Here is a 23,171-nt window from a genome sequence, read left to right as displayed (position 1 = left end):
TAATTACTTATTATTTGAGCAAGTCTAAATGAATTTATTTAAAATAATAAAGTTAATTGTTATTTACAAATACAATTTGCATTATTATTTGTGTTAACAAATAATAAATTATATTGAGAATTAATAAATTTGAGAATAAATTAAAATGAAGAGAAGATCAAAAACTATTTATTTGATTTTCACCTTAGTCCAAATAATAAATAATCTTTTATTTGCAAATAAGAAATAAGAAATAGATCATTTTTGGAATTATTTAAATAACTTTTACTTAAATAAAAAGTTTAGTTATTATTTGCAATTAAAATCACACGTTTATTTATTATCTAAATAAAATTTGCTGAACACTGTCAAGGAGTAATTCGAAGTTAGAGGGACGTTTGGCACGTTCAAAGGCAGCTTCGATTCGCGTCGCAGCGGCTTTGAAAAGCCAAAAAGCCAAGCCGTGGTACGCGCGCCCTTCGAGGGAAATTTCGCAGTAATTCTTGGCGGCCTCGAAAACCAACCAGTTCCAGGCTTTTTCTGTAAGGTGTGGGCGTTCGCGGAATGATTTACGGCTGGTGCAAAACCTGTAACGAAAGAATGACGGAGGAAGGGTCGCGGCCGAGACACCGCGCCCGTTTTTCCGCAGGATGTTTTGTCCGGAGCGACGCGGCACCGCGAGATTTTCAAAAGCGCTTCTTCCACATTTTTTTCCCACTACTGTGTGTCGTCTGGAACAGTTTCTACACTGACAAATGAAATGAATGTTCGAGCTTTCCGGAATAAAAACGCGCTTTGCGATTCCTGGGCTGGTGAAAAATAGGCAAAACATGCTAATGTTGTGCCATTTGCTAAGAAATTTTAATAAATTGCTCACTGACAGCGATTCATGGTTTATATTTGAGAATTTGTACCAGATTCAACAGTGTACCACGTTGCCCTTGAAATGACTGTTACACTGAGAGACATTTATAACGCTTCCTTCGGTCCTCGTGTTTCATTAATTACTCGGCTATAGCTTGTCACAAAACGAAACTACTGTGACTCGATAAAATCAGACAGTTCTAGAAGATTCTAGCATAATAATTTTTCTGATAATTGTAACGGGGCACTTAAAATGTCGCTTTTGATCTCGGTCTGCCGGAAGATTCCTCTCAATTCGGAATTCGTGGAACCCAGAACGGGTGGAAGGTGGCGCCGCGTGAATGGACGCGGAAAGTTGAAAAGCTTTCCGGATTTGTTCCAATTAAAATATTTTTAGCCGGGCCCTTTCACGAGGCCGGCCCTTTTAATATCAGAACTCGGCTCCGGGAAAGATCATTTTCTGTTCTTTCCGGGCGCGTTGGGGCTCGGCTTTCATAATTTTCATCGACACGGGAGCCGAGTACGCGGCGGAATTGTATCGACATACATTGTCGGCTAACTTTAATGTACTTTGCCACTGATAACAGGCTTTAGAAATCAGTTACGGGGTCGCCCGCCGCGCCGCCGCGCCGGTACATTCTGCTTACACCGAAACTTTCCCGACCGCCTTCCCCAGTTTCCACCGGACTCGGTGACGATTAAAGTCGCACCTGGTCTATACAAGCGTAAAAAACCGCTCGTCAAGAAACTTTGACCTCTCCCTCTCCCCCCAACACCAGCTTTTGAAACTCGACGCCCGCTTTTTCCGCGGTTTTCGTGTCGCATTCAAAGAACAGACGAGAAGTTCCGAAGAAACTGTTTAAAGAAAATGAACCGTCTACTTAGCGAAACTGGACATAGTTTCCGCCAATAGGATTGGTAAGAATTACTTCTGCCTCGCACGCTCGTGGAACAATCGCCTATCGCGACGCTGAGTCCCAGCGGAAAGAGGGAAACCACGTGACAGCGACACGCCCACTAGACAGTGGTTCGCAAGCGATCTGATTAGCAAAACCGCTGGATAATGAGCCAAGTTTTGTTTGAACAATGCACCAGGACCAGAGACGTTGGGTTACAGTCTTATCTCGCTGTTTGCTAAATATTTCGCACACCTGTTTGTTCTAATTTGATCTCTTCTCTGTTCAAGGAACGATATCGTGTTCTATATTTTCTACAGTTTTTGAGATGTGAGCGTGAACCAGAGGTGGGCATTATTTGGTGAAAAAAACATTTGAAATACTATTTCATATTTTAGATTTTATTTTGCTTCAAGAAAATAGTATTTTATTTGAACAATCTGAACCTCGAAATAAAATACTTCTATTTGAACAATCTGAACCTCCAAAGAAAATATTCTATTTAAACAATCTGAACCTCGAAATAAAATACTTCTATTCGAACAATCTGAACCTCAAAATAGAATATTTCTATTTTAACAATTTCATCGACAAAACAAAATATTTCTATTTTAATAATCTGGAACACAAAATAGAATATTTTATTTTTTACGTCGTTATACCTAATACTTTCAGTAATCTCGCATTACTTATTTAATATTTCTTATTTTAGCAATAATTTAAAGAAGAAATGGTACTATTTACTATTTAAAATACTATTTTCCCCAGCTCCGGCGTGAACATACAGGCTCCGGTTCACAAGATAACAATTTCACTAATTTATTAAAGCTGTCCTACTTGTTGAAGTTCCACAGATTTTTATAATATATTACTGATTGTTTGATGCAATTATCTGTTCGCTTCCGCGGCGAGCGTATAAAATCCGTGGCAATAAGGACTCATTAATAATTTAGCTTGTTACGAAGCGGAGGATGGTGATTCCGAGAGCAACATCGCAGTCTTCGAGGTGAAGCGACGTAAAAATGAAGCTTGACTAGCGGTAGCAATGATGAATGGCGGTCACAGGAAAGTGATGATCATCCAGGTAATGGATTAGCTCCGAAACTAAAGGGTAGTCGCGAAAACAAGTGCGACCAGGGACGACTTTGTCGTGGGTGTATAAAACGTTACGGTTTACGGTACGGGGCGGGGGCGCTAAAAAATTGCAATGCTAATTTGAGTGTCCCTTGTTCGGCCGGAGCAACCGACACGTGGCCGCCGGCCTCGGCCGGTAATTACACGGAACGCGTTGAAAAACCAAGGAAATCCTTTACAATGTACAAGGGACCGTCTTTGCCTCCGCGTTAATGCTACATGAACTTTAAAGTACCGCGGCGCCCTAAAAAATAGATTACTTCCGAGACCGTTTTGAAATGAACCCGGGAGTGTCTTGTACTAGCACGAGGGCCCCGGCGAAATATCTGCCCTGTAATAAATATTAAAGCCAACAGGAAGATCCCCTTTCTTAGCCGCAGAAGAAACTAGTTCTATCAAATAAATTACGCTTCGCGATATCCTTCTTCTTTTTCCAGAAGCGAGAGAATATTACGCGAGATTATTGTAATACCGGAATTGGCTCGACTTCAGGCGTAATCGAAGATTACGAGCTTCATCGAAGAATTTTATTACTTTGAGGGCTATTGGAAAATTATTGAACTCCATTACCGGTTGAATATAATTGCTTTGAGACCGTAATCTGATTTTTCTGCGAGGTAAAATCGAAGACCGTGCAAAAGTCGGCTGATAGTTTGAACATTGTTTAATCTAAACAATCAGAGATAGATAAAAAAATTTCTTTCTTAAAATATCTAATTTTCGTCGCAGAATCGCGTTATAGATCAACTTTAATGTATGCATTTTACCGAAGAAGGGCTCGTCGCACAAACAGACGAAGGGACGCAGAGTTATCCTAAAGTATAGTCTCGAGGATGGCGAGATCGTCCGGGGGCGTTGATCCGATTAAAACTCGACGACTTCGTGACCAGCTAAGAGTTCCGAAGTTTCGCGATTCCGCTTCCTTTTTTGATTTCGAAAATATTCGAGACACGACGCGCGACGCGCTCCGAAAAACACCGGCAGCTTTGAAAACTCCATTTACGCGCTCTCGCGGAGAATTGATTTATTCGCCTGTCACCGGTAAAAAGGCCGTTGAACAGAGAAACAAAGGGGAACGGGTTCGACGGTTGTTCGGCCGTCAAACCGGAAGTTACTTACAGGCGGCTGTCCCTAAAAATTGTACCGTGTCAGGCTCGACTCAGCTCGTTCGCAGAAAACGCTCGAGGAAAAATGAAACGACTGCTGATCGATTCGCGTGTTCCGTCGCAGAAAATTTCTCTCGTACAAGGTGGTCCCTTTGAGCTGGTATTCTTTAAAACCAGACACCGGAAAAGTAATGGCACTTTTTAACCGGTTAAAACGTGGACCGTGGATCTTTTTCGAAATATGTCCTCGAATTATGAGAACCGATGGGAACAGAAAAAGGAAAAGAGAATTCCTGAAACTAGAAAGTTCGATTAGAGCTTCGGAGATGTTCATGGTTTCTTAGAAAAGGAAGCAAGTTTATGTTAAATGGGTTAAAAATATCTTTTTACAGAATAATCCGAAACGAAATTATTTTCGTCCCGAAGAATCTACATATTAAAAAATCCTCGGTGGGCCGCATAGGCCACAGACTTCTAAAACTTATGCGAGCAATTGGGAACGAAATTGAAAAGAATTGGAAGCGGTCGAAGACGGTAGCGGAACGAACGCAGCGGACTAATGCGAATTTGCCAATTTCCTTGGCGACCAAGGCCCGGATAAATAGCGCGGACCGCAGGCGATTTTTCACATTTCTCCTAGAGTCGAGTTCACCGGAGGCGGCGTTGAGTTCCACGGGTAAAAATTACTGGGGTATTTCGAGAAGGAAGGGGTTAATCAGAGAAAGCTGACCCGTGGAACCGCGACAGAACACGATCCATCACTTTCCAGCGATCCCTGGGCAGGCTTCTGCAAAGCAAATGAAGAAGGCCAGCCTTCGCTTCGGTCTTTCCGCCGCGGCGCGCCTCGCCGGATGATAAAGCGGGAGAAAGAGGCCGAGCGAGAGCGCGGGATTAAAAGCGCGAACGATGAGAATCATTTGAAGCCAAAGTCCGCGCAGCTGCTCTCGCGGAATTGATCATTAACGGGGAAGTGCCGACCGGCTTCGAGTCTTAGTTTCGCGAAGTTGCGGGTCCTCTTTCACTTCCGCTGAAAGCTGAAAGACTGTAGAACCAGGATATACACGGTGACTCGTTCGCAACGATCCTCTCGGCTGCCCTCGACGCGAGATTTTCGCGAAACTTCGAACGTTGCGAATTCCCAGGCAATTCGTTGCCGAGATTTATCTTACTTTGTAGAAATTTTGGACCGAACGACTTCAGTTTTCATGTTGGAGTTCGGCAAAGTTAAAAATTCTGATCCTCTCTTCCCTCGAAATTCCGAGGTCTGTCAGAATGTACATAATAAATCATACCGTGCCATTTAAAAAAGCAGAGTTTGACCTTTGTATCTTCTCGACTCCGCCACCTATAAACACATTAGCAGCATCAGAGTACGAGCGTCTGGATTTCTTCCATTTTCTTCCATTTTCGAACGCAATCGTGTTATTCCGATGACCTGTTTTAAATGTCCCACCCTGTACGTTTTGACAATTCCACCGCGTCGGCGGCTTGGCAGCCACCGTGTAAAAAGAGTTTTTAATCCGCGAACCTCGAGCACGACAATTTTCCCTGGCAAGGCAGGGTAGTTTTATCGGGAGCATAGACTCGAGATAAATTTGTCTGATCACGGTGGAGATTCGGACCGTAGAACGCAGCTGGCAAAGCGAATCGGGATTCGCCAGAGGTGCGAGAAGTAGTGGAATTTTTGGGCATGGGGCGTTCCAATAACGCGAAATTAACCGTAGGTAGGGCGAGGTTGTGCGGGGCGTGGAGCCGCGGATTTTGGCGCCGGATATTCTAATGGCCGATCGAGGGCGGCGCATTTAGTCGAATGGGTTAAAACTGCGGTTATTTGCGGTGCACTTCAATCGAATTGGCCGCCGTTTGCATAATCTCCGGCCTCCTTCGCGTGCACGCCGCAATTCGTCTGCACTTGCACAGCTTCTTCCGCGTTTTCTGCACCCGCGTGCCACATCCTCCCCTTCCCTCCCCTATTTTCCTTGGCCCTCTTTCTCCGTTGCACCCCGTCGAAATCGCCTGCTCGCACCGTTCTGCCCCAACCCCCGGCTAGTCCAAAGTATTTCCTGCCGAGTTCTCTGGCGCGCACCCGATGAAAACGGTTCGCGGATCTGCACCCTCTTTTCCCTTCTGCCGGGGCTGTTTACGAGCAGATGCACCCTGATTTATTCCGACCGCCCTCCTAAGGAACCACCGATTCCTCTATCGCTGAGGAATCGTTTCCGGACGCCCCTCCAGACCCCGAGGATATATCACGGATAGCTGAAACGGTCTTAACGCCGGCTAGATTTCTTTATCCCGCAGCGCCCTGCTCGAATAACAGCCCCGTATCCCCGAATTATTCACGTCGAGACCATTCTTCGAGTCGACGAGCCAGTTGATGTATCGGGGGTCAATTGGATTAACGGGCTATTCCGGGTTTTCATTTTCAATAAATGTATCTTTCTGTTTTCGCATGGTCCAAGCACAACTCATTTATTTTACCTTCTGTTACGACACGGATAAACCATTTTCTATTGTAAAAATTGTTCCATCCACGTACAAAGCAGCCTACAGTTTTCATTTCCATCTTCACACTCGTTTAGTATAACATGTTACTAACAATTAATTTCCAAGGAGAAAATACACTCGGGAGACAGTGCTCGGCGCGCGAGTCATACCGTTGCGCGTTGACAAAAAGCAGTGCAACGTCAAAGTGAAGAAAGCGTCTTTATTTCAAGGGAAACGTCAGGAGAACTGAAAGAGAACTTTCAGAAACGGCACAAAGTAAAAACGTAGTAATTTTACAAGTATTCTTCGAGAAAAGTTCAAGAGAGAACTCCGACGGGTAGCAACGCGTCACGCGACAAAATGGCAGAACCTAGATCCTTGTGATCCAGATCCCGGGACCGTGTAATTTCGTTCGCTTCGAGCGAAACGCCGGCTAAGCGATTCACGTTCGTTTAACAGAGAAGCCGAGAGGCGGTCACGAATGTTTTCCAATCAAAAAGTTGCACACCGCCAAGCTGCGACAATCGCGAGAAACAGCTCGCGCTTTCAAGTTATTGCACGACTCTGCTGCAGCGCGTGACTTCACATCCGCCAGCCGATCGCTTTTCAACCGTGTACTTTATTTCAAAAATGCGACATCACTTTTCTTCGGCCCCGCAAAGAACCATTTTCCGGATTATTAACGCAGCGATGATTAAATTGCGGGTTTCGTGCACTTACTACACGAACTAACACAATTCGCATTATAAAGCATTCAGTTGTGAAATTGTTTAGCGTTTGTTTCATCAGAATCTCGCGTGCAAATCATTTATTATATTCCCGAGAATGTGAATAATTAAAATGATGGGGAACTCTTTAGAAGCCCCTTGACAAAGACTTTCGTTCTTCCAAAGAAAAGTGCAGCACTCCAAGTGAAAAATGATCAACCACGAGCTTTCAACTAGGCTATCAAACTTTCCAGGATCCAGCAGTTAACGTCGAAACGTCCGTGGATCGAGTCACGGCGTTTGTTTGCACCAGGTAAGCGCTCTCTCTCTCTCTCTCTCTCTCTCTCTCTCTCTCTCTCTGCCTGGTGCGCCTTCTAAAGCTCGATTTTCTTTCGCAATTAACCCGGTAATGAGTTCAATAATGAGTTTTGAAATTTATTCGTCAACTACACGGTCTGCCGACGCTCCGGCCAAGGCATTAAATCCCCATCTATAAATTGATTCCGTTCGCCACGCCGATTCGAATACACGAGGCACCTCTGACGGCCGCCTCGCATCGTATTTCGCGAAATTTCTTTGCATCCCTTTGTTCCTCGATGATGCTCTATCGGACGTTTCGATTTTTCCCTGAACCAGTTTGTTCATTCGCGATTTATCGGAGTCATGATTGTACGAATAAAACACACCGAGGAAATTCTGCTCGGTCCTCTATTAGGCTCCGCAAACTCAAAAGCCAGAGGTCTTAGATCTAGGGCGTGTTCGAGTTAGGTTTCAATTAAGTCTGCGAGGTTAGATTCTCTATGTGTGCCTCAGAACACTTCGAAAACTTCAAAGTTTGGTCGAAAACAAGTCTGGGAGAAGTCGAACTTTGGCCTGAGTTTGATCTACGCGATTCACAGATTAGGTCTGGGTTAGCTCTAAGAGACTGGGTCATTCGAGTGTAGCAAACCACTCCAGAAATGCCTAAATTAGCTCTGAATTAGATCTAAACTATGTTTGCGTTGGTTCGACGCTAGCGTGTGTGCAGGCTTGGGCATTTTAGAACGAGCATCGCCATTTTTATGCCATTAGTCTCGCGTATTATAATTCCTCGGACTGCAAACAAATCTTCTATCTATCTATCTATCTATAAAAATAAAAATGTAAATGTCCGTTTGTTTGTAATCGAACATCTCCGTAACGGCTGAACGTAGAAATCTGGGGTTTGAGCCATTAGACGCAGCGTTTCTTCGGGAAGGTTTATGAGAAATCAGCATGCGAAAAAGTCGATTCGTTCAAGAGTTTTGACGACTTTTTCCACCGGCTACAACGCTAACCGCTTACTTCAAGTTATGTGAATGTGGCGCGTTTGCGAAAACATTGATGTATAATAATAATAATCGATATGGTTTCGTGTTGATTCGCATTATCACCAATGCGTCACGACGAGAATCTTCTCAGTGGTATTCTGCTTCAATTTATATCGTGAAATATATATATAAATAGAAAGATCGACCTATTCGGAGTGATTTGTTCTGTAAGTTTCTCATTACATTGGAATTCAGCTAAGTAGATTGATCTGCGTTTGAATTTAAAAATATTTGGTTAGTATTTTTAAATTATTAAGTTTTTTCTTCGTTTTTTTAATTTTCGTGTTTTTTCCTTATTTAATTTTTAGCAATTTTAGATGTTATTGATGTAACTTTCTTTCTACTTTAGTACATAAAAAGAAAAGATAAAAAGAAGCAGTGCGACGATTAAGATCAAATCAAATTGAGGAAGAACGGGCATCACAAAGAATGGTTCAAATACGTGCCAGACTTGAGGATGCACGGTAAAATAAAACATATAAATGTCACATCTGTGACAGGTAAAAATATGCTTTTAAAGGGTCCCATGGAAATCGTCGACACAGATTTCTCCGACACGGTTTTCACCAACATTTCATTAATTTTTTGTTTAATAATTAACTAATTCAAGAACACTCGGTTTCCACATTAACAAAACACTCCACATTAATTAATTAATTAACTAATAAAAGATTAATGAAATGTCGGTGATTTCCATGGGACCCGCTTTTAAAAAATACTGAGCCACAGCAACGCGTGGCGGGGGAAAGCTAGTAATTAATAAATGATAAAAGCACAGTTCATGTTTTTCTTTGCTCTGTGAACATTTTCACACCCTACACCCCTACAAGCTACATCTTGAAGAACAAAAATATATTTGAGAAAGTTGACAAATAGAGCAGCAAACACTCCCCAAGCACCGTCAACTATGCTGTCATAAAGGTCCACTAAAAAAGTAAAAGAACGACGGTTAAAAAAGTTTGAACGTCGAGTCTTGCTCAACGGAAAGTCATTCGTTTAAAAGAAAAATGGTTCGGCTGTAAACTACGAGCCGGTCTGTCACGGTGATCGTATTAACCATTTCAGCGTGTGTAGCGAGCGATGTTTATAACAAATCCGTTCATAAAACAGCCATGCCGTAACTTGCAGTTTTTAAAATTAAACGTCAAACGAGCCGATATTTCACCGAATCTATTTTTCCCCGTCAATGAGCCTGGGGGTCCGGGAGCTGGGACACTATGAAAGTGATCGATTTTAGGCGTGAAAAGGACCTCTCCTTTTCCCGAGACCGCATGGTTTTATTTACCTCGGCCCCGAATCTCTTCGTTCCCGAGACGAACAATGGGACACCGCCGACACCGGGGTTAATCATTATTCCACGATCAAAGAAAGTCGCGATAAAACACTCCGCTTCAAAAGGAATCCTTCGCGCTCGCTCTTGCTCTTGCTCTTGCCGGCTTCTCTTTGCAACTTTCTTCCTTAAGAGGTGGCCGTCCACAAAAGCGTATTTGAACTTCTACAAATTTTAATTACTTTCTAGATATTTCACTTCATGTTGATTTCTCTTCGTGACATATTGTTCTTATGTTAAAAGTCGTGAGAACCGGCTGCGGATTTTTATGGAAAATTAAAATTCCTTCCATTTAATTGCAAAAAGCAGGATTTGGAAATAAATTGAATTGGTCCTTTAATCATTCGAATAAAGCGCAAGGAATATCGCGATGTCCGACCCAGTACACAAAAATATTGACAGTCCTAAGAAAAGTAATTCAGATGATCCACCCTGTACGAGCGAGCAGCGTAGCGTCGCCAAATTTTCATCGTGGTTTTATTCGCTCCATCCCGATTCTCTCCTCGCCCCCAAGACGAACAATGGTGCATCGAGGTTAATCATTATTCCACGATCAAAGAAACACTCCGTTTGAGAAGGAGAGCTCGCACTCGCTCGTACTTGTTACTTTCTCAGTTTCTGCAACTTCGTTCGACACCTTTGAGAGGCAGCAATTCGATGGGGAAGAGTTCCTCTGTCCCGCGCGTGTTTTTGCGGCCCGATAGAATAAACATTGTCCGGTCGGAAGTTTAAATTGGTTTATTCGGGCGTCGTTCTTGGGCACCGTTTCGCAGCCGCCGCGTATAAATCAGCTGCGCTCCTCCCACTCCTCTCTATCCTCTATCCGCTCTACTCCCCCCCCCCCCACTCGTACTCGTTCACCCAGCTCGGTGAAATCGGGCAGAATTTTATTAAAAATTCTCCCCCGCTGAAATATTCATTACACGCGATTTCAATTATCCTCGCGAGAACAACGCGACTCGGGTGTACATTTGCATTCGTATTCGTCCCCGAACCAGATCTGCACGAGCAACGGCACGTACACATAAACCGAGCCGATGAAAATCACGGGCAGAGGGACCCGCGCGAGCCGCATCATTTGTCCAATGAAATCCGCGATTACGCGACTCCGTAGTGTCATGGCAGTCCCTGGTTCTATCACGATGGCTAGAATCCACTCAGTTCCGATCAATTCCACCGCAAGAAATATTTTGATTAACCTCGCTGCCCGATTTTTTAAGCTGTCTTGCAAAGAATTAGTCTCGAAGTAATATCACGATGTAGTCGATAACTTTCGACTTGGCAGATTCGAAAAAGTTACCAATGCAAGAAGAGTCGAATATATGTGTGTAGTCTCTGTTACAATGATAAAACGACTCGACTGAAACGCGCACAGTGTAACTCAGCGTAACAAGGGATACCAGGCCAAATATTTGTAGCTGTAAATTTGAGCAGGCGGGATAATGAAGCGTATTTGCCGATAATTATACGTCGTGATCGTCGAATTTCGCGGATGTAATAAATGTTTTTCATTGACACGTGTTTTATCAAATTTGACGGTAATTACGAGTTTCGGGTTTGCTCTGCGATGCACAGCACGCGAGTTCATTGGCGTCGAAGCTGGTCTCTACTTTTCGAACAGTGGTTGTTAAATATTGCTGCATCGTTCCCGGCGCGGCGCACAGTGGGACGAAACGGGCGATTCCCTGGACATGGCTTTTTCATCCAGTGTTATTCCTTTATAAAAATTTAAATGAGGGTTATACTCTATGTATTTTTTCGTGCTGAGTCGAATGGTGAAGTCCGTTAGGTGATGGGAATGATGCGAAAGAAGCTACAGCGCATTCATAGAACAATGATCTTGGATTTTTTATTTTCACACGAAACATTTAATGGTTACTTAAATATGTACTGAAGAATTAATAGAATTTAGTTTTTGTTTGATTTTTTAATTTTGTTTAATGTTTTGTAGGTATGATTTGTTTAATTTTATAAACAAATTAAAAATACAAAAGAAAAGCGCAAATAGGAACATATAAAAGAAAAGTAAAATGAAATCTCTACTTACGTCTCCATCTATAAAATTAATGTCATATCTAAACAATTAATGACATCAGATTACGAGCGCCTCGATATCAAGTAAGTTTGGTCTGATGAATTTTCTTCTATCTTCAAAAGCAAGCGAGTTATTCAGGTGACCTGTTTATAGTGCCCCACCCTGTATATTGTTTCGTTGTCTTCCTTATTTATATTATTTCGTTATCTTTGTTGCTAAGTATTCTACACAGAACACTGCAATTGTATGTAAAACTCGTAACAAGTCATAGAAATATGGAATAAATACCCTCCTTTTATAATTTACAATCTTTATTCGATCATATGCATGCAATGAAAATCCGCACAATTCCAACAGTTTCAAAAACTATTCGCTGCACACGGATACGTAAAGCTGAGAACTGATACTGAACGATAAGAGCAGAATTAAGAAATACATAGTCAACAAATACTGCGTTTTGCTGGACTTTGACCCTAGAAACCACTTGTTCAAACATTATTTCCGGGAAGAATCGGACGAAGTCGGGAATGATTTTTGCGTATTTCTCTCACTAAATACCAACTGTAAACACTTGTAAAGTCTATTTTTCGGAACAAATCGGAACTCTTTTGTAACGCGACAAAATGTACGCAAACTGCCCACAACGTTACTAAACGTCAAGTGTTAAACAGTAGTACAGCCATTCTTTATTTCATTCATATTTTTCTCAGCTCAAATACACCTCATAAGCAGGAAAAAATTATACAACAACATTACCAAAAGATGGAAACTATTAGGAAAAATTCATTAGAAAGATACGGTTTCATGAAAATTCAAGTCTTGAGCTGTCGATTTCAGATACATATGCCGGAAATATAGCGTTATCACTGACATGTCCTGGAATGTCCCCACATTTTACTTGTTCCAAAAGCCTAGGAAACAATCCTATGAGCTCTCTTACTGGGAAAAAGAAGTTTGAATTTTTCGTCCATATACAGGGTGTCCCAAAATTCGTGAAAATCCCGAAAGGGGGTGGTTCCTGAGACCATTCTAAGAGACATTTTCCTTTGCACCAATGTCAACTGCGGCTTTGTTTAGGAGTTATTAACGAAAAACACGGACCAATCAGAGCGCGCCCTGGCCCGGCGCGCCACGCCGCGCCGGCAAGCGAGTGTCGGTGGTACGCCGCGACATCGCAACGAACAAGAGTTTCTCGATAATGTGAACCCTCTCCGATTTTGATGAGCTTTGAATATGTTGTCAAGACCATGATTCTGAACAACATTTCTCTTTAGACTTTTTGGCGATCGGCTTTAGTTTACGAGATAAGTAACTTGTAATTGTAAATCGATCGATGTACTATCTGAACTATCTCCTCTCCGATTTCGATGAGCTTTGGATACGTTGTCAAGACCATGATTCTGAACAACATTTCTCTTTAGACTTTTTGGCGATCGGCTTTAGTTTACGAGATAATCGTAAAAAAAGAGAAGAAGCAGAAACTGATTGAATTAAAAACTCACGTATTCAGCCGTAAATCCATTTGCTGCTTCGAAATGTGTGTCACTGGGTCACTCGGTGACGAACTGCACATATGTCTTCAGGTACACGGCAGTACCGAAAGCCAAGGGACGTACGGCCAGGTCGACAAGCTGCACAGCCGGTGGTAGAAGGCCTAAGGGATGCGCGGTCAAGTCGACGATCCAGAATTTAACTTTCACTTTCGAATCGATAAATAATTCGTATGTTTATTTCACACAGATGCCTTGAAATTTTTCCACACTCACAATCACTGTTCACATTTGTCAACACATAGTTATGCACTAATAATAATTGCCATATCCCTTGTACTGCTGCACAAATCACAACAATCAGGTAATGCAATCACTAGACTGCGGATTTCATGCATTTGTAGCAAACACGAGTAGGTGCATTTTAATACAGTAGAGAGATTAAAATAATTTCAAAGCACCATAGTATTATTTTCAACTTCTTAAAATGATCACAGTGCGAATCAAATATCTGTCTGGCTCCTGTCCCTTGTAATAGCGGCAGCCAACATTAATTTTGCATAAAGATCCGCAGTCTAGTGATTAGTTTAAATATCAATATCAAAAACACAGCTAATAGCAACCGTTAGTTTTGAATTGACAAGTCTTTGGAGATGTTCTCTCTACCGCGGCTCGAACGACACTGATTTTCCTCAAGATTTTTCTAAAGAATTTAGGAAGGGCATTTAGAGTGTCGAAATTCGAAATGCACGCTGTAGCACGAGAACGACGGGACGGTTAGACGATAAACAGAATGCGAGAAGGACCGCTGTAAGCTTTGTGGCAAACACATGTTTAGTTTTTCCTGCAGGTTGGTACGTAGAGTCGATGGGTAACTGTTCGAAAACGTCATCCGTCCTTTTACCCAGCAAGGGGTAAAAATGTCAGGTCAGCGTAGCATCCCTATTGTCCTATACCTTCCTTAAGAAACTTTCTAAAAGAAGGACAGACGACGTTTTCGAACGGTTACCCATCGACTCTGCGTACCAATCTACAGGAAAACCTAAACATGTGATTGCCATAAGTCTTAAAGCGGTCCTTCTCGTATCCTGTTTTTCGTCCAACCGTCCCGTCGTTCTCGTGCTACAGCGTGCATTTCGAATTTCGACACTCTAAATGCCCTTCCTAAATTCTTTAGAAAAATCTTGCGGAAAATCAGTGTCGTTCGAGCCGCGGTAGAGAGAACATCTCCAAAGACTTGTAAATTCAAAGCTAACGGTTGCTATGTATTAGCTGTTTTTTTGACTGTGATATTTAAACTAATCACTAGACTGCGAATCTTTATGCAAAATGAATGTTGGCTGCCGCTATTACAAGGGACAGGAGCCAGACAGATATTTGATTCTTACTGTGATCATTTTAAGAATTTGAAAATAATACATTGGTGTTTTGAAATTATTTTAATCTCTCTACTGTATTAAAATGCACCTACTCATGTTTGCTACAAATGCATGAAATCCGCAGTCTAGTGATTGCATTACCTGATTGTTGTGATTTGTGCAGCAGTACAAGGGATATGGCAATTATTATTAGTGCATAACTATGTGTTGACAAATGTGAACAGTGATTGTGAGTGTGGAAAAATTTCAAGGCATCTGTGTAAAATAAACATACGAATTATTTATCGATTCGAAAGTGAAAGTTAAATTCTGGATCGTCGACTTGACCGCGCATCCCTTAGGCCTTCTACCACCGGCTGTGCAGTTCGTCGACCTGGCCGTACGTTCCTTGGCTTTCGGTACTGCCGTGTACCTGAAGACATCTGTGCAGTTCGTCACCGAGTGACCCAGTGACACACATTTCGAAGCAGCAAATGGATTTACGGCTGAATACGTGAGTTTTTAATTCAATCAGTTTCTGCTTCTTCTCTTTTTTTACGATTATCTCGTAAACTAAAGCCGATCGCCAAAAACTGTAAAGGGTAATGTTGTTCAGAATCATGGTCTGGACAACGTATCCAAAGCTCATCGAAATCGGAGAGGATTCACATTATCGAGAAACTCTTGTTCGTTGCGATGTCACAGCGTACCACCGACACTCGCTTGCCGGCGCGGCGCGGCGCGGCGGGCCAGGACGCGCTCTGATTGGTCCGTGTTTTTCGTTAATAACTCCTAAACAAAGCCGCAGTTGACATTGGTGCAAAGGAAAATGTCTCTTAGAATGGTCTCAGGGACCTCCCCCTTTCGGGATTTTCACGAATTTTGGGACACCCTGTATATGTCGGGGATTTTACATAAGTCGTCCCACTGTGCGGCGGTCTCCCGTGAAATCAACGGGACACACAGCGATCGTTCGACTGACCCGAACGCGACGAAGAAAGTCTACGCGGAAAACACAGTAGTCATTTCAACGTCCTAATCGAACAGTTAATTCAGGTTTTAATTCGAATGTTTCAACGCCGAAATTTTCGCTATTACGTGAACAGCGAATTACACGAATTCGCCGGAATTTATTGCGTTCACTGTCTGCGTTGCTCATCCCGCGCGAGTGTCGATAATTAACAGTAATTTCCGGTTAATTGCGTTTACAGTAATAACTGTGCAGCGACGGCCTGTACAGCCGGTCCAAGAACTTCATTTAGCAATGTGTTATTATAATATCGTGTATAATCGATAGGCCGCGCACATAATCGGGAAGAAAATTATGAGCGGCTCGGCGTTGCACTCCGAATAAGCAGCCAGGTCAAACCAACGAACATCCACCCGAAACCAAACATTATAGCAGAGAACAGCTCGAACACATTGCTTGTATCGATAACAATATTATGTAATAGGTTGGCATTGTAACCAATGATCGACGTCATTCGAAATAATTTCTCGAAATCACCGATCGACGTGGAATACCCATAAACCCATGTTAGCTGACCCATAAACGTTGCAAATTGAATTCCAACAAAAACGATTAACTCGACTTTTAGGTACGAGCGTATAACATTGAATAAAAGCGACTCGCATTTAATTCCTTGTAAAAGTTAGGAGAGCGCGTTTGTGCAGGTCCGATTCTTCTTTTATTGCTGCATGCGAGCGAATAAACGTATTTACTAGCTCGACGGGAAAGGCTTTATGATTTTAGGAATTGCAGAGTGTGTAAACGTTTGATGTTAATCAATTAGACTTCAGCTGCAATGTATCGGTGCGATCGATGCTTCCGTAGCAAAACAAACAGCAATATCAAATCAATCAAGTGTTTTGTTTGCGTTAAATAACCAAAAAGTCTATATTATACAGACAGTATGAACGAAAAATCAACGGACACGATCGCGCAAAAAGTGTAGCGGTGCAAAAAGCGACGCCCTCGACAGATAAACTCCACTGACTACTTTAACATCGATTATCCGCCCGGGATCCGTCGAAACGAACATCTCTAATGACACTCGAACGGACGCGCAGAATTTGTAACCGATTCGCTTAAAAATAGCAAGAAAAAAAAACAAAACGCGCAGAAACAAAAGGTTAAAAAGTAAAAAACAGAAAAGCGTGCAGCATGGCAAGCACAGAAGCGTCGAATGGAAAAATCTCGTCCCGAGGGCGCTCCACTTCAACGAACTTCCCCCATCCAATCGGTATTCGCCGATGACTTTCGCCATGCGCGTGATTCTTTTCAAAAAATGATCCGACTGTCAACTACCTGTCTCGACGTGGCACCGTGTTCCGACTGGTGTGTGCCGAATCGATGAAACTTGACAGTTAAGTTGCAAAACGGACTGTCAAAAACGATCGATCAAGTTACTTTTTATGCACTCGATTCCGTTCTTTCGAGTTCATTTCGTTTTGGAGTATTACTCTCTTTAACAGTCCCAACAAGTTGCAAGTATTGTCTCGATATTCTTAAGCTCTTTTAATCTAGGTACTGTTTTCCGTTACACCCGTTTGTGTGATAACGATGCTTAACTTCCTTGATTACAAAGAGGACACGACAGAACGCGATCCCTTTGTCACGCTACGGTTAAACATACGATTAGACAATATTATTGAATAAGCTCCTAGAGGTTCGCACTCGACGATCGAGCCATCAAAAGCGAAAACAACAGTTCTCTCAAACTATCTCCCAAAACAAGCCCGATTCGATCGGTTCCTTGCGAATGTTAGCTGAAAGGTTCGCCTATCAGCCAACGAAGCACCAAGAAAAATCGCCAGACAACAGGGGGGTGTGCACACCGAGAGAACAGACTTCGGCCAGGTAAACAGGCGGAATGTTGTCGGAAAAAAAAATCCAATTATCCCGACTGTTCGGGGAGCGTGGGTGCGGAAAGAGAGGAGCGCAAGGATTAAATTCCCGGGGCGAAATTAGAGATTAAAACGTTAACGAGCCCCGGCATGGCAGCGCGACGCGATAAGTTACGCGCCGAGTCGAGCCGAGCCGAGCGAAGCAGGGCGGACACGCGCCACCTTGGCGACGACGAGTAGATCTCCTCTCCACACCCCTCTGAATTTTTCACCAAGCGCCGCCGCCGCCGCCGCCGCCGCCTGACACCCTGTGTGTGTTCGCACGATCGAAGACCTAGCAGTTAACTAACTCACCTGTCCTCAGCAGGGAGCAGAGTAACAGACCAGGCAGCAACCACATTTTCCTCGGACACTTGCTGCACCTGGATCCGCCGATCGAAGAGCCACTCCGCGACCTCGAGTGTCTCATCATCGTTCGCTCAACATTTGACGACTGGCGCACACGACTTTATCCTCCCCTCGGGACCACGTTAATGAAATCCACTGGTTGCTCTTGATCACTATTAGAATATCCTCTTTCGCCTCCTCTTTCGCCTTTCCAGAAGGGTGGGGTTTCGCTACAAACCCGAGAATCGCTTTGATTTCTTCGACAGACGAGAACCAGGGATGAAATTTTTTCACGAATCTTCTGCCCCCCCTTGTTACAGAGTCCTTTTCTCGGGAGATCTGTATTATTTATCACTCGCTGGGTCTCCGGGATTTCTATGATCTGTAGGTTCTTCTCCCTCCTCTCTCTCCTGGTCACTTGTGCTGTTCTTCCGTTAAGTTCATCAACGGCTCAGCTTCTTTCTCCGCCGACCGCAACGGTGATTATCGCCAATTCTCTCTCGGCGGAATAGTCTCACTGCACTCCGGGATAGTTAATAACAATCCGACGGATGCTTTCAGACACTTGTTCCCGTTTTAATGGGCCGCGGGATAATCAGACTCGCCGCGGCTTTTCTTTCCCACCCACGATTCTCGCGGTCTCCTCACGGCGGATTTTCGCTGTAATTGCCACGGGGCGCGATTTACTCTGCCTACTCTCGACGATGATGTCCGTTATACTGTGATAACACGATCCTCCTTCGAAATCTGTTTCCGTTGCACCGGTCGAATACGATTCCCCAGCGATATTTTTGATATAGGATAGTAATATTCGCTCGATAGAATTTCACTCGATCAACTCCCCGGCGCTTGGGGGATGAGATACAATGCACTGAGATCAATTAGAACCTCGATTAGACACGAGCTATCCGAGAGCTTTAACAAATCGATCCGGATCAATACGGTAGGACTATAATCTTCGGCGCTAGCTCGAGGTAATGCCACCTGGTTTCATCTTCTCTGTTCCTAATCACGATGATAAAGATTATCTTATGTTTCTATCGATCCGGATCTAGTCGGTCTTCGGCAGCAGATTCAAGGAGTGGCACCCGAGCTTCTCTCTCCCGGTAATCACGATCATAAAAACTGCAGGGAACTAGATGCAGCTCTCTGTTCTTCTCAGGCACCGGAAGGTAGACCGTCCTCCTAAAAAATCACGCTAGACGATCCGGGTTAAGTCGTTATCTGGATCAATCACGTTGGTCTCTGCCTCACGACGCTAGATTAGAGGAGTGGCACCTGGCCTGATCTCTCTTTAAATAATCGTGATAATAAAGGTTGTTATATAGAAAGGTTTGCAAGTTGGATATTTGTTTTTCTGAGGCACTGAAATGTCCCAGGCAAACCTTCCTCTTCAACGATTACACGAAACAATCTGGACTAGGTCTCTATCGATCCGGATCAATCCTGACGGCCTATACTCTTCAACTCGAGCTCCAAGGAGTGGCACCTGGCCTCGTCTTCTCACTCCCGGTAATCGCGACGATAAAGATCAAACACGACCATCTGGGCTAGGTCTCTGTTGGTCTCGAGCCACTGATAAGTCTCACAGCTGGACCTTCCTCCTCAAAAATTACAACAGAACAATCTTGAGCTGGGTCTCTGCCCTTCGCAGGCACTGATATGTCCTAACTAGACCTTCCTCGAAGGATCCAGGTTAGGTCTAGGCAAAATTCGATTTTCATCCCACTCGGAAAAACTGTTCCCTTCGCAAAAGGGGTTTTTCATCCCTCGGCATCCATGGATCGCGACGCTGCTCCGATACCGGGTCCTCGCGACGAATTCCCGAGGTCTAGTCTCATTAGCCTTCGCGGCGTATCCTTCCGGGTCATCCGACGACGAGTTTAATCAGCAGATCCGCCGATCAAACCGCCGGGCGTTCTCGCGCGCATTTGTCCTTCCCGGCTCGGTGGCCCGTAGCCGGCAGACTAATTAGTACCCGAATTAATTATCTCCCCGCGAGAGTGCCTCCGTCGTCGTCGTCGTTGCCACCCGAAGACGCTTGTCGCTCCTCTCGTCAAATAAGTCCGCTGATTTGCCGCAGCATATCCCCGCTCGCTTTTCCACTTCTTCTTCTTCTTCTTCTTCTTCTTCTTCCTCCCCGTTAATTATCCGATCTCCGGAGCGGTTCTCCTCTCTCGCCGCGTCTTAATTACGAGATTATTTTTCCAGGCGATAGACGCCGCAAACCGCGGCGCTTTAAACCGTGCTCGAGTCGAACACACAGCCACGTGCAGCACTTTCCCGCACCAGCCACGTGACACCGCGATTCTTAGCTGTCATTCGCGATCCCGAAGCTCTGCACGCTCCACTTTACGATCTAGTATACCGAGAACCATCGATCCGATCTGTCGATAGAAGATCGCACTCGGTCACCATCGGACGATGCACCATATTCCTCTATTATTAATCCTAGCTGGGGCAAATGATTTTCAAATGTAATCGCAGCACTGCTTTTCACTGACCAGATTTATTTTGGATAATGAGACACACACGCGCGCGCGCACACACACATACACGCATGTGAGAGAACGCGAGGTTCGAGAAATTTTTAATGGTTATGATTTTTGGGAGGAAAGGCGATTGGTTTTCCGGGAGGGTTAAAGAGTGTGGAACTTTTAGGAAATTTACGCACGACGATTTTCCGCGACAGCGACGTTGACAGAAACCACCGGGAACCTTTTCCATCGAGAGTTCGTAGTTGACAGAAAGCCTTGGCGGGAGCTGCACGACGAATAAGGTGCCACTCCCACCCGCGCATGCTCCTCCACTCTGGATCGTCGTGCCCTCTCCGTCCTGCGCGCCCTTCCTCTCTGTCCCCCCGTTTGGGCGCACGATCCTCGCCCGACGTTATTCTCTCGCGTTATTCGCTTCTTACCTCGCCCTTTAGGCCGCTCAACCACCATACAGCGATCTCGCGTGGCTCTCGTAACGAACAACCAGTCCTATTTCATTCTTTCTTTCATTCTTTGTTTCTTGGTTTGGGTGCTTGGTTCGGTGGTCGTCGGATCGGGACACGTGCTTCGGCGAACCGTTGCGTTCGGCTGATCTACATTGTATAAACCAATTCTCCCTTCGGCTGCTGTTGGAAAGCCCTTTAAAAATTTTGTTTTTTATCAGTGAAGGTAGGCTAATCAAAACTGGGTAGATAATTTTATTGATTAATTATTTTATTAATTCAGTCTTCTGCAATCTTCAAATCGTAGTAACTAGAGAGAGACTGCAGACTTTCATTATAAAATTGAGTATGCCAAATTTATAAGATAGCATATTCGAAGAATTACATATAAAATCGTCACATTTTTACCAAAAATTAGGTGTGTTCTTTGCTAGAGTGCTCTCTAGGTGCAATCTTCAAATCGTAGTAACTAGAGAGAGACTGCAGACTTTCATTATAAAATTGAGTATGTTAAAATAAGATAGCATATTCGAAGAATTACATATAAAATCGTCACATTTTTACCAAAGATTAGGTGTGTTCTGTTCGGGTCCCATGGAAATCACCGACACAACTTTCCCCAACACGGTTTTCACCGACTCCAGATTTGACCGACAATAGTTTTGGCCCACAACGCCTTTAACCGACAACGAATTTGATCGGCGACGATTTTGATCCACAACGACTTGAGTCACAATATGATAATATTGCATAATAATACTGTATGATAATACATATGATAATACTGTATGATAATACATATGATAATACTGTATGATAATACATACCGTGGTCGTCTTAAGTCGTTGTGGATCAAATTCGTTGTCGATCAAATTCGTTGCCGGTTAAAGGCGTTGTCGGCTAAAGCTATTGTCGGTCAAATCTGGAGTCGGTGAAATGTTGTCGGTGAAAACCGTGTCGAGGAAATTTGTGTCGGTGATTTCCATGGGACCCGTTCTGTTCCTACCGTACGTCAGTTCGTCCGCATAGACCGTATTGATTAACACATACACGGATTAGTTATTTCGTTATTTCTTTGTGTAATCCGTTCGACGATAAACAATAGATTACGTTACACCGGTCATCCGATGGAGTAAACAATGTTCTTTATTGTGTGCGAGTCTGTCAATACGGTTTTAATCAAGTAGTGCGTGCACACCACAATTCTCTCACACAATATACATGCATATATACATATATAAAAAAAAACTACCTCTATGAAAAATATTTTCACATTTTTCCCCCCATGTTCTAGACACGCGAAGCGTTGATAAAATACTGTTTGACATAGATCAAATTTATTTCCCTTCGGGAAGAGAAATGAATTCCATCTTTTGCGTCTCTAATTTGATATATGCGTTCTTCGAGGGTTGTTTTTGGTTTCGGTTTTATGTCGAAGCTTTTCGATTGATTGACGCTTGCGAAAACAGTACTTCACATTATTGTACAGCTTCGAACGGTATTTCCGTGATTAAATTTTACTGTGTGTTTAATCTAAATGAATTGCTAAAAATTTAGGTCGATTGCACGAGTGCTCGTATATGTATGTGCAATATAATGCACCTGATTTCTCGACCATCCTTATTTGCGAGTATTAAATCCGTTTTGTTTATTGTTCGCAAGCAGCGTAGAGTTACAAATGATCTAGTCTGTATAATAAAAGTAGAATTTCCAAAAGTTACTGCTTAAAGCGAGCGCTTGTACTGTTTAATTTTTAGTTACGCACAAAAATACATTTAGACAAACATAAAAATCGCTCAACAAGTTTAAATATTCTTTTTCACAAAGCAAGTGAGTAACAGATTTTTCCTTAACTCTCAGTTTTAAAAAATGCGATATAATATCTTAATATACAATAATTTTTCAGACGCAATTATTCTTGATAATGATCTAAAATAAGATCGAAACGTCGAAGTTTATGTGGTAAGTTGTAAAATTGCTTTGAAATTTCAAATGATCGAACCACTGCGCCGATAGCATTAATACATTTCTTAGTAAAAATCTCTGTTGCGATCATTTCAACAATCACTTCGATAAACTTCAACGAAAACATAATAAAAGACTGTAACACACCAGAAAAGTCACCTAAAGGAGGAACAGTGAATTACAACGAGGTAATATTTAAGAGCGACGTTCAAGGAAACACATAGAATAAGGAAAATTCAAAACTGTGATTGTAGACTGCTCCACTGCCAAAATATTTCGAGTGCACGGGGTCAAAGGAC

General features: G+C 43.2%; 1 protein-coding gene across 1 annotated transcript in view; it reads right to left on the bottom strand.

The window, feature by feature from the left end:
- The window catches only part of LOC143215559 (uncharacterized), a 102,228-nt gene extending 81,478 nt beyond the window's left edge, over nt 1-20,750 (bottom strand). The window contains exon 1 of the mRNA XM_076437779.1: nt 17,937-20,750. Coding sequence (XP_076293894.1) covers nt 17,937-18,054 — 118 coding nt within the window. The 5' untranslated portion in view covers nt 18,055-20,750. The remainder of the gene's footprint in view (nt 1-17,936) is intronic.
- Nucleotides 20,751-23,171: the final 2,421 nt, after the last annotated feature.

Source organism: Lasioglossum baleicum, chromosome 14, assembly GCF_051020765.1.
Source record: "Lasioglossum baleicum chromosome 14, iyLasBale1, whole genome shotgun sequence".
NCBI lineage: Eukaryota > Metazoa > Arthropoda > Insecta > Hymenoptera > Halictidae > Lasioglossum > Lasioglossum baleicum.
This window is presented reverse-complemented; position numbering and strand designations above follow the sequence as displayed.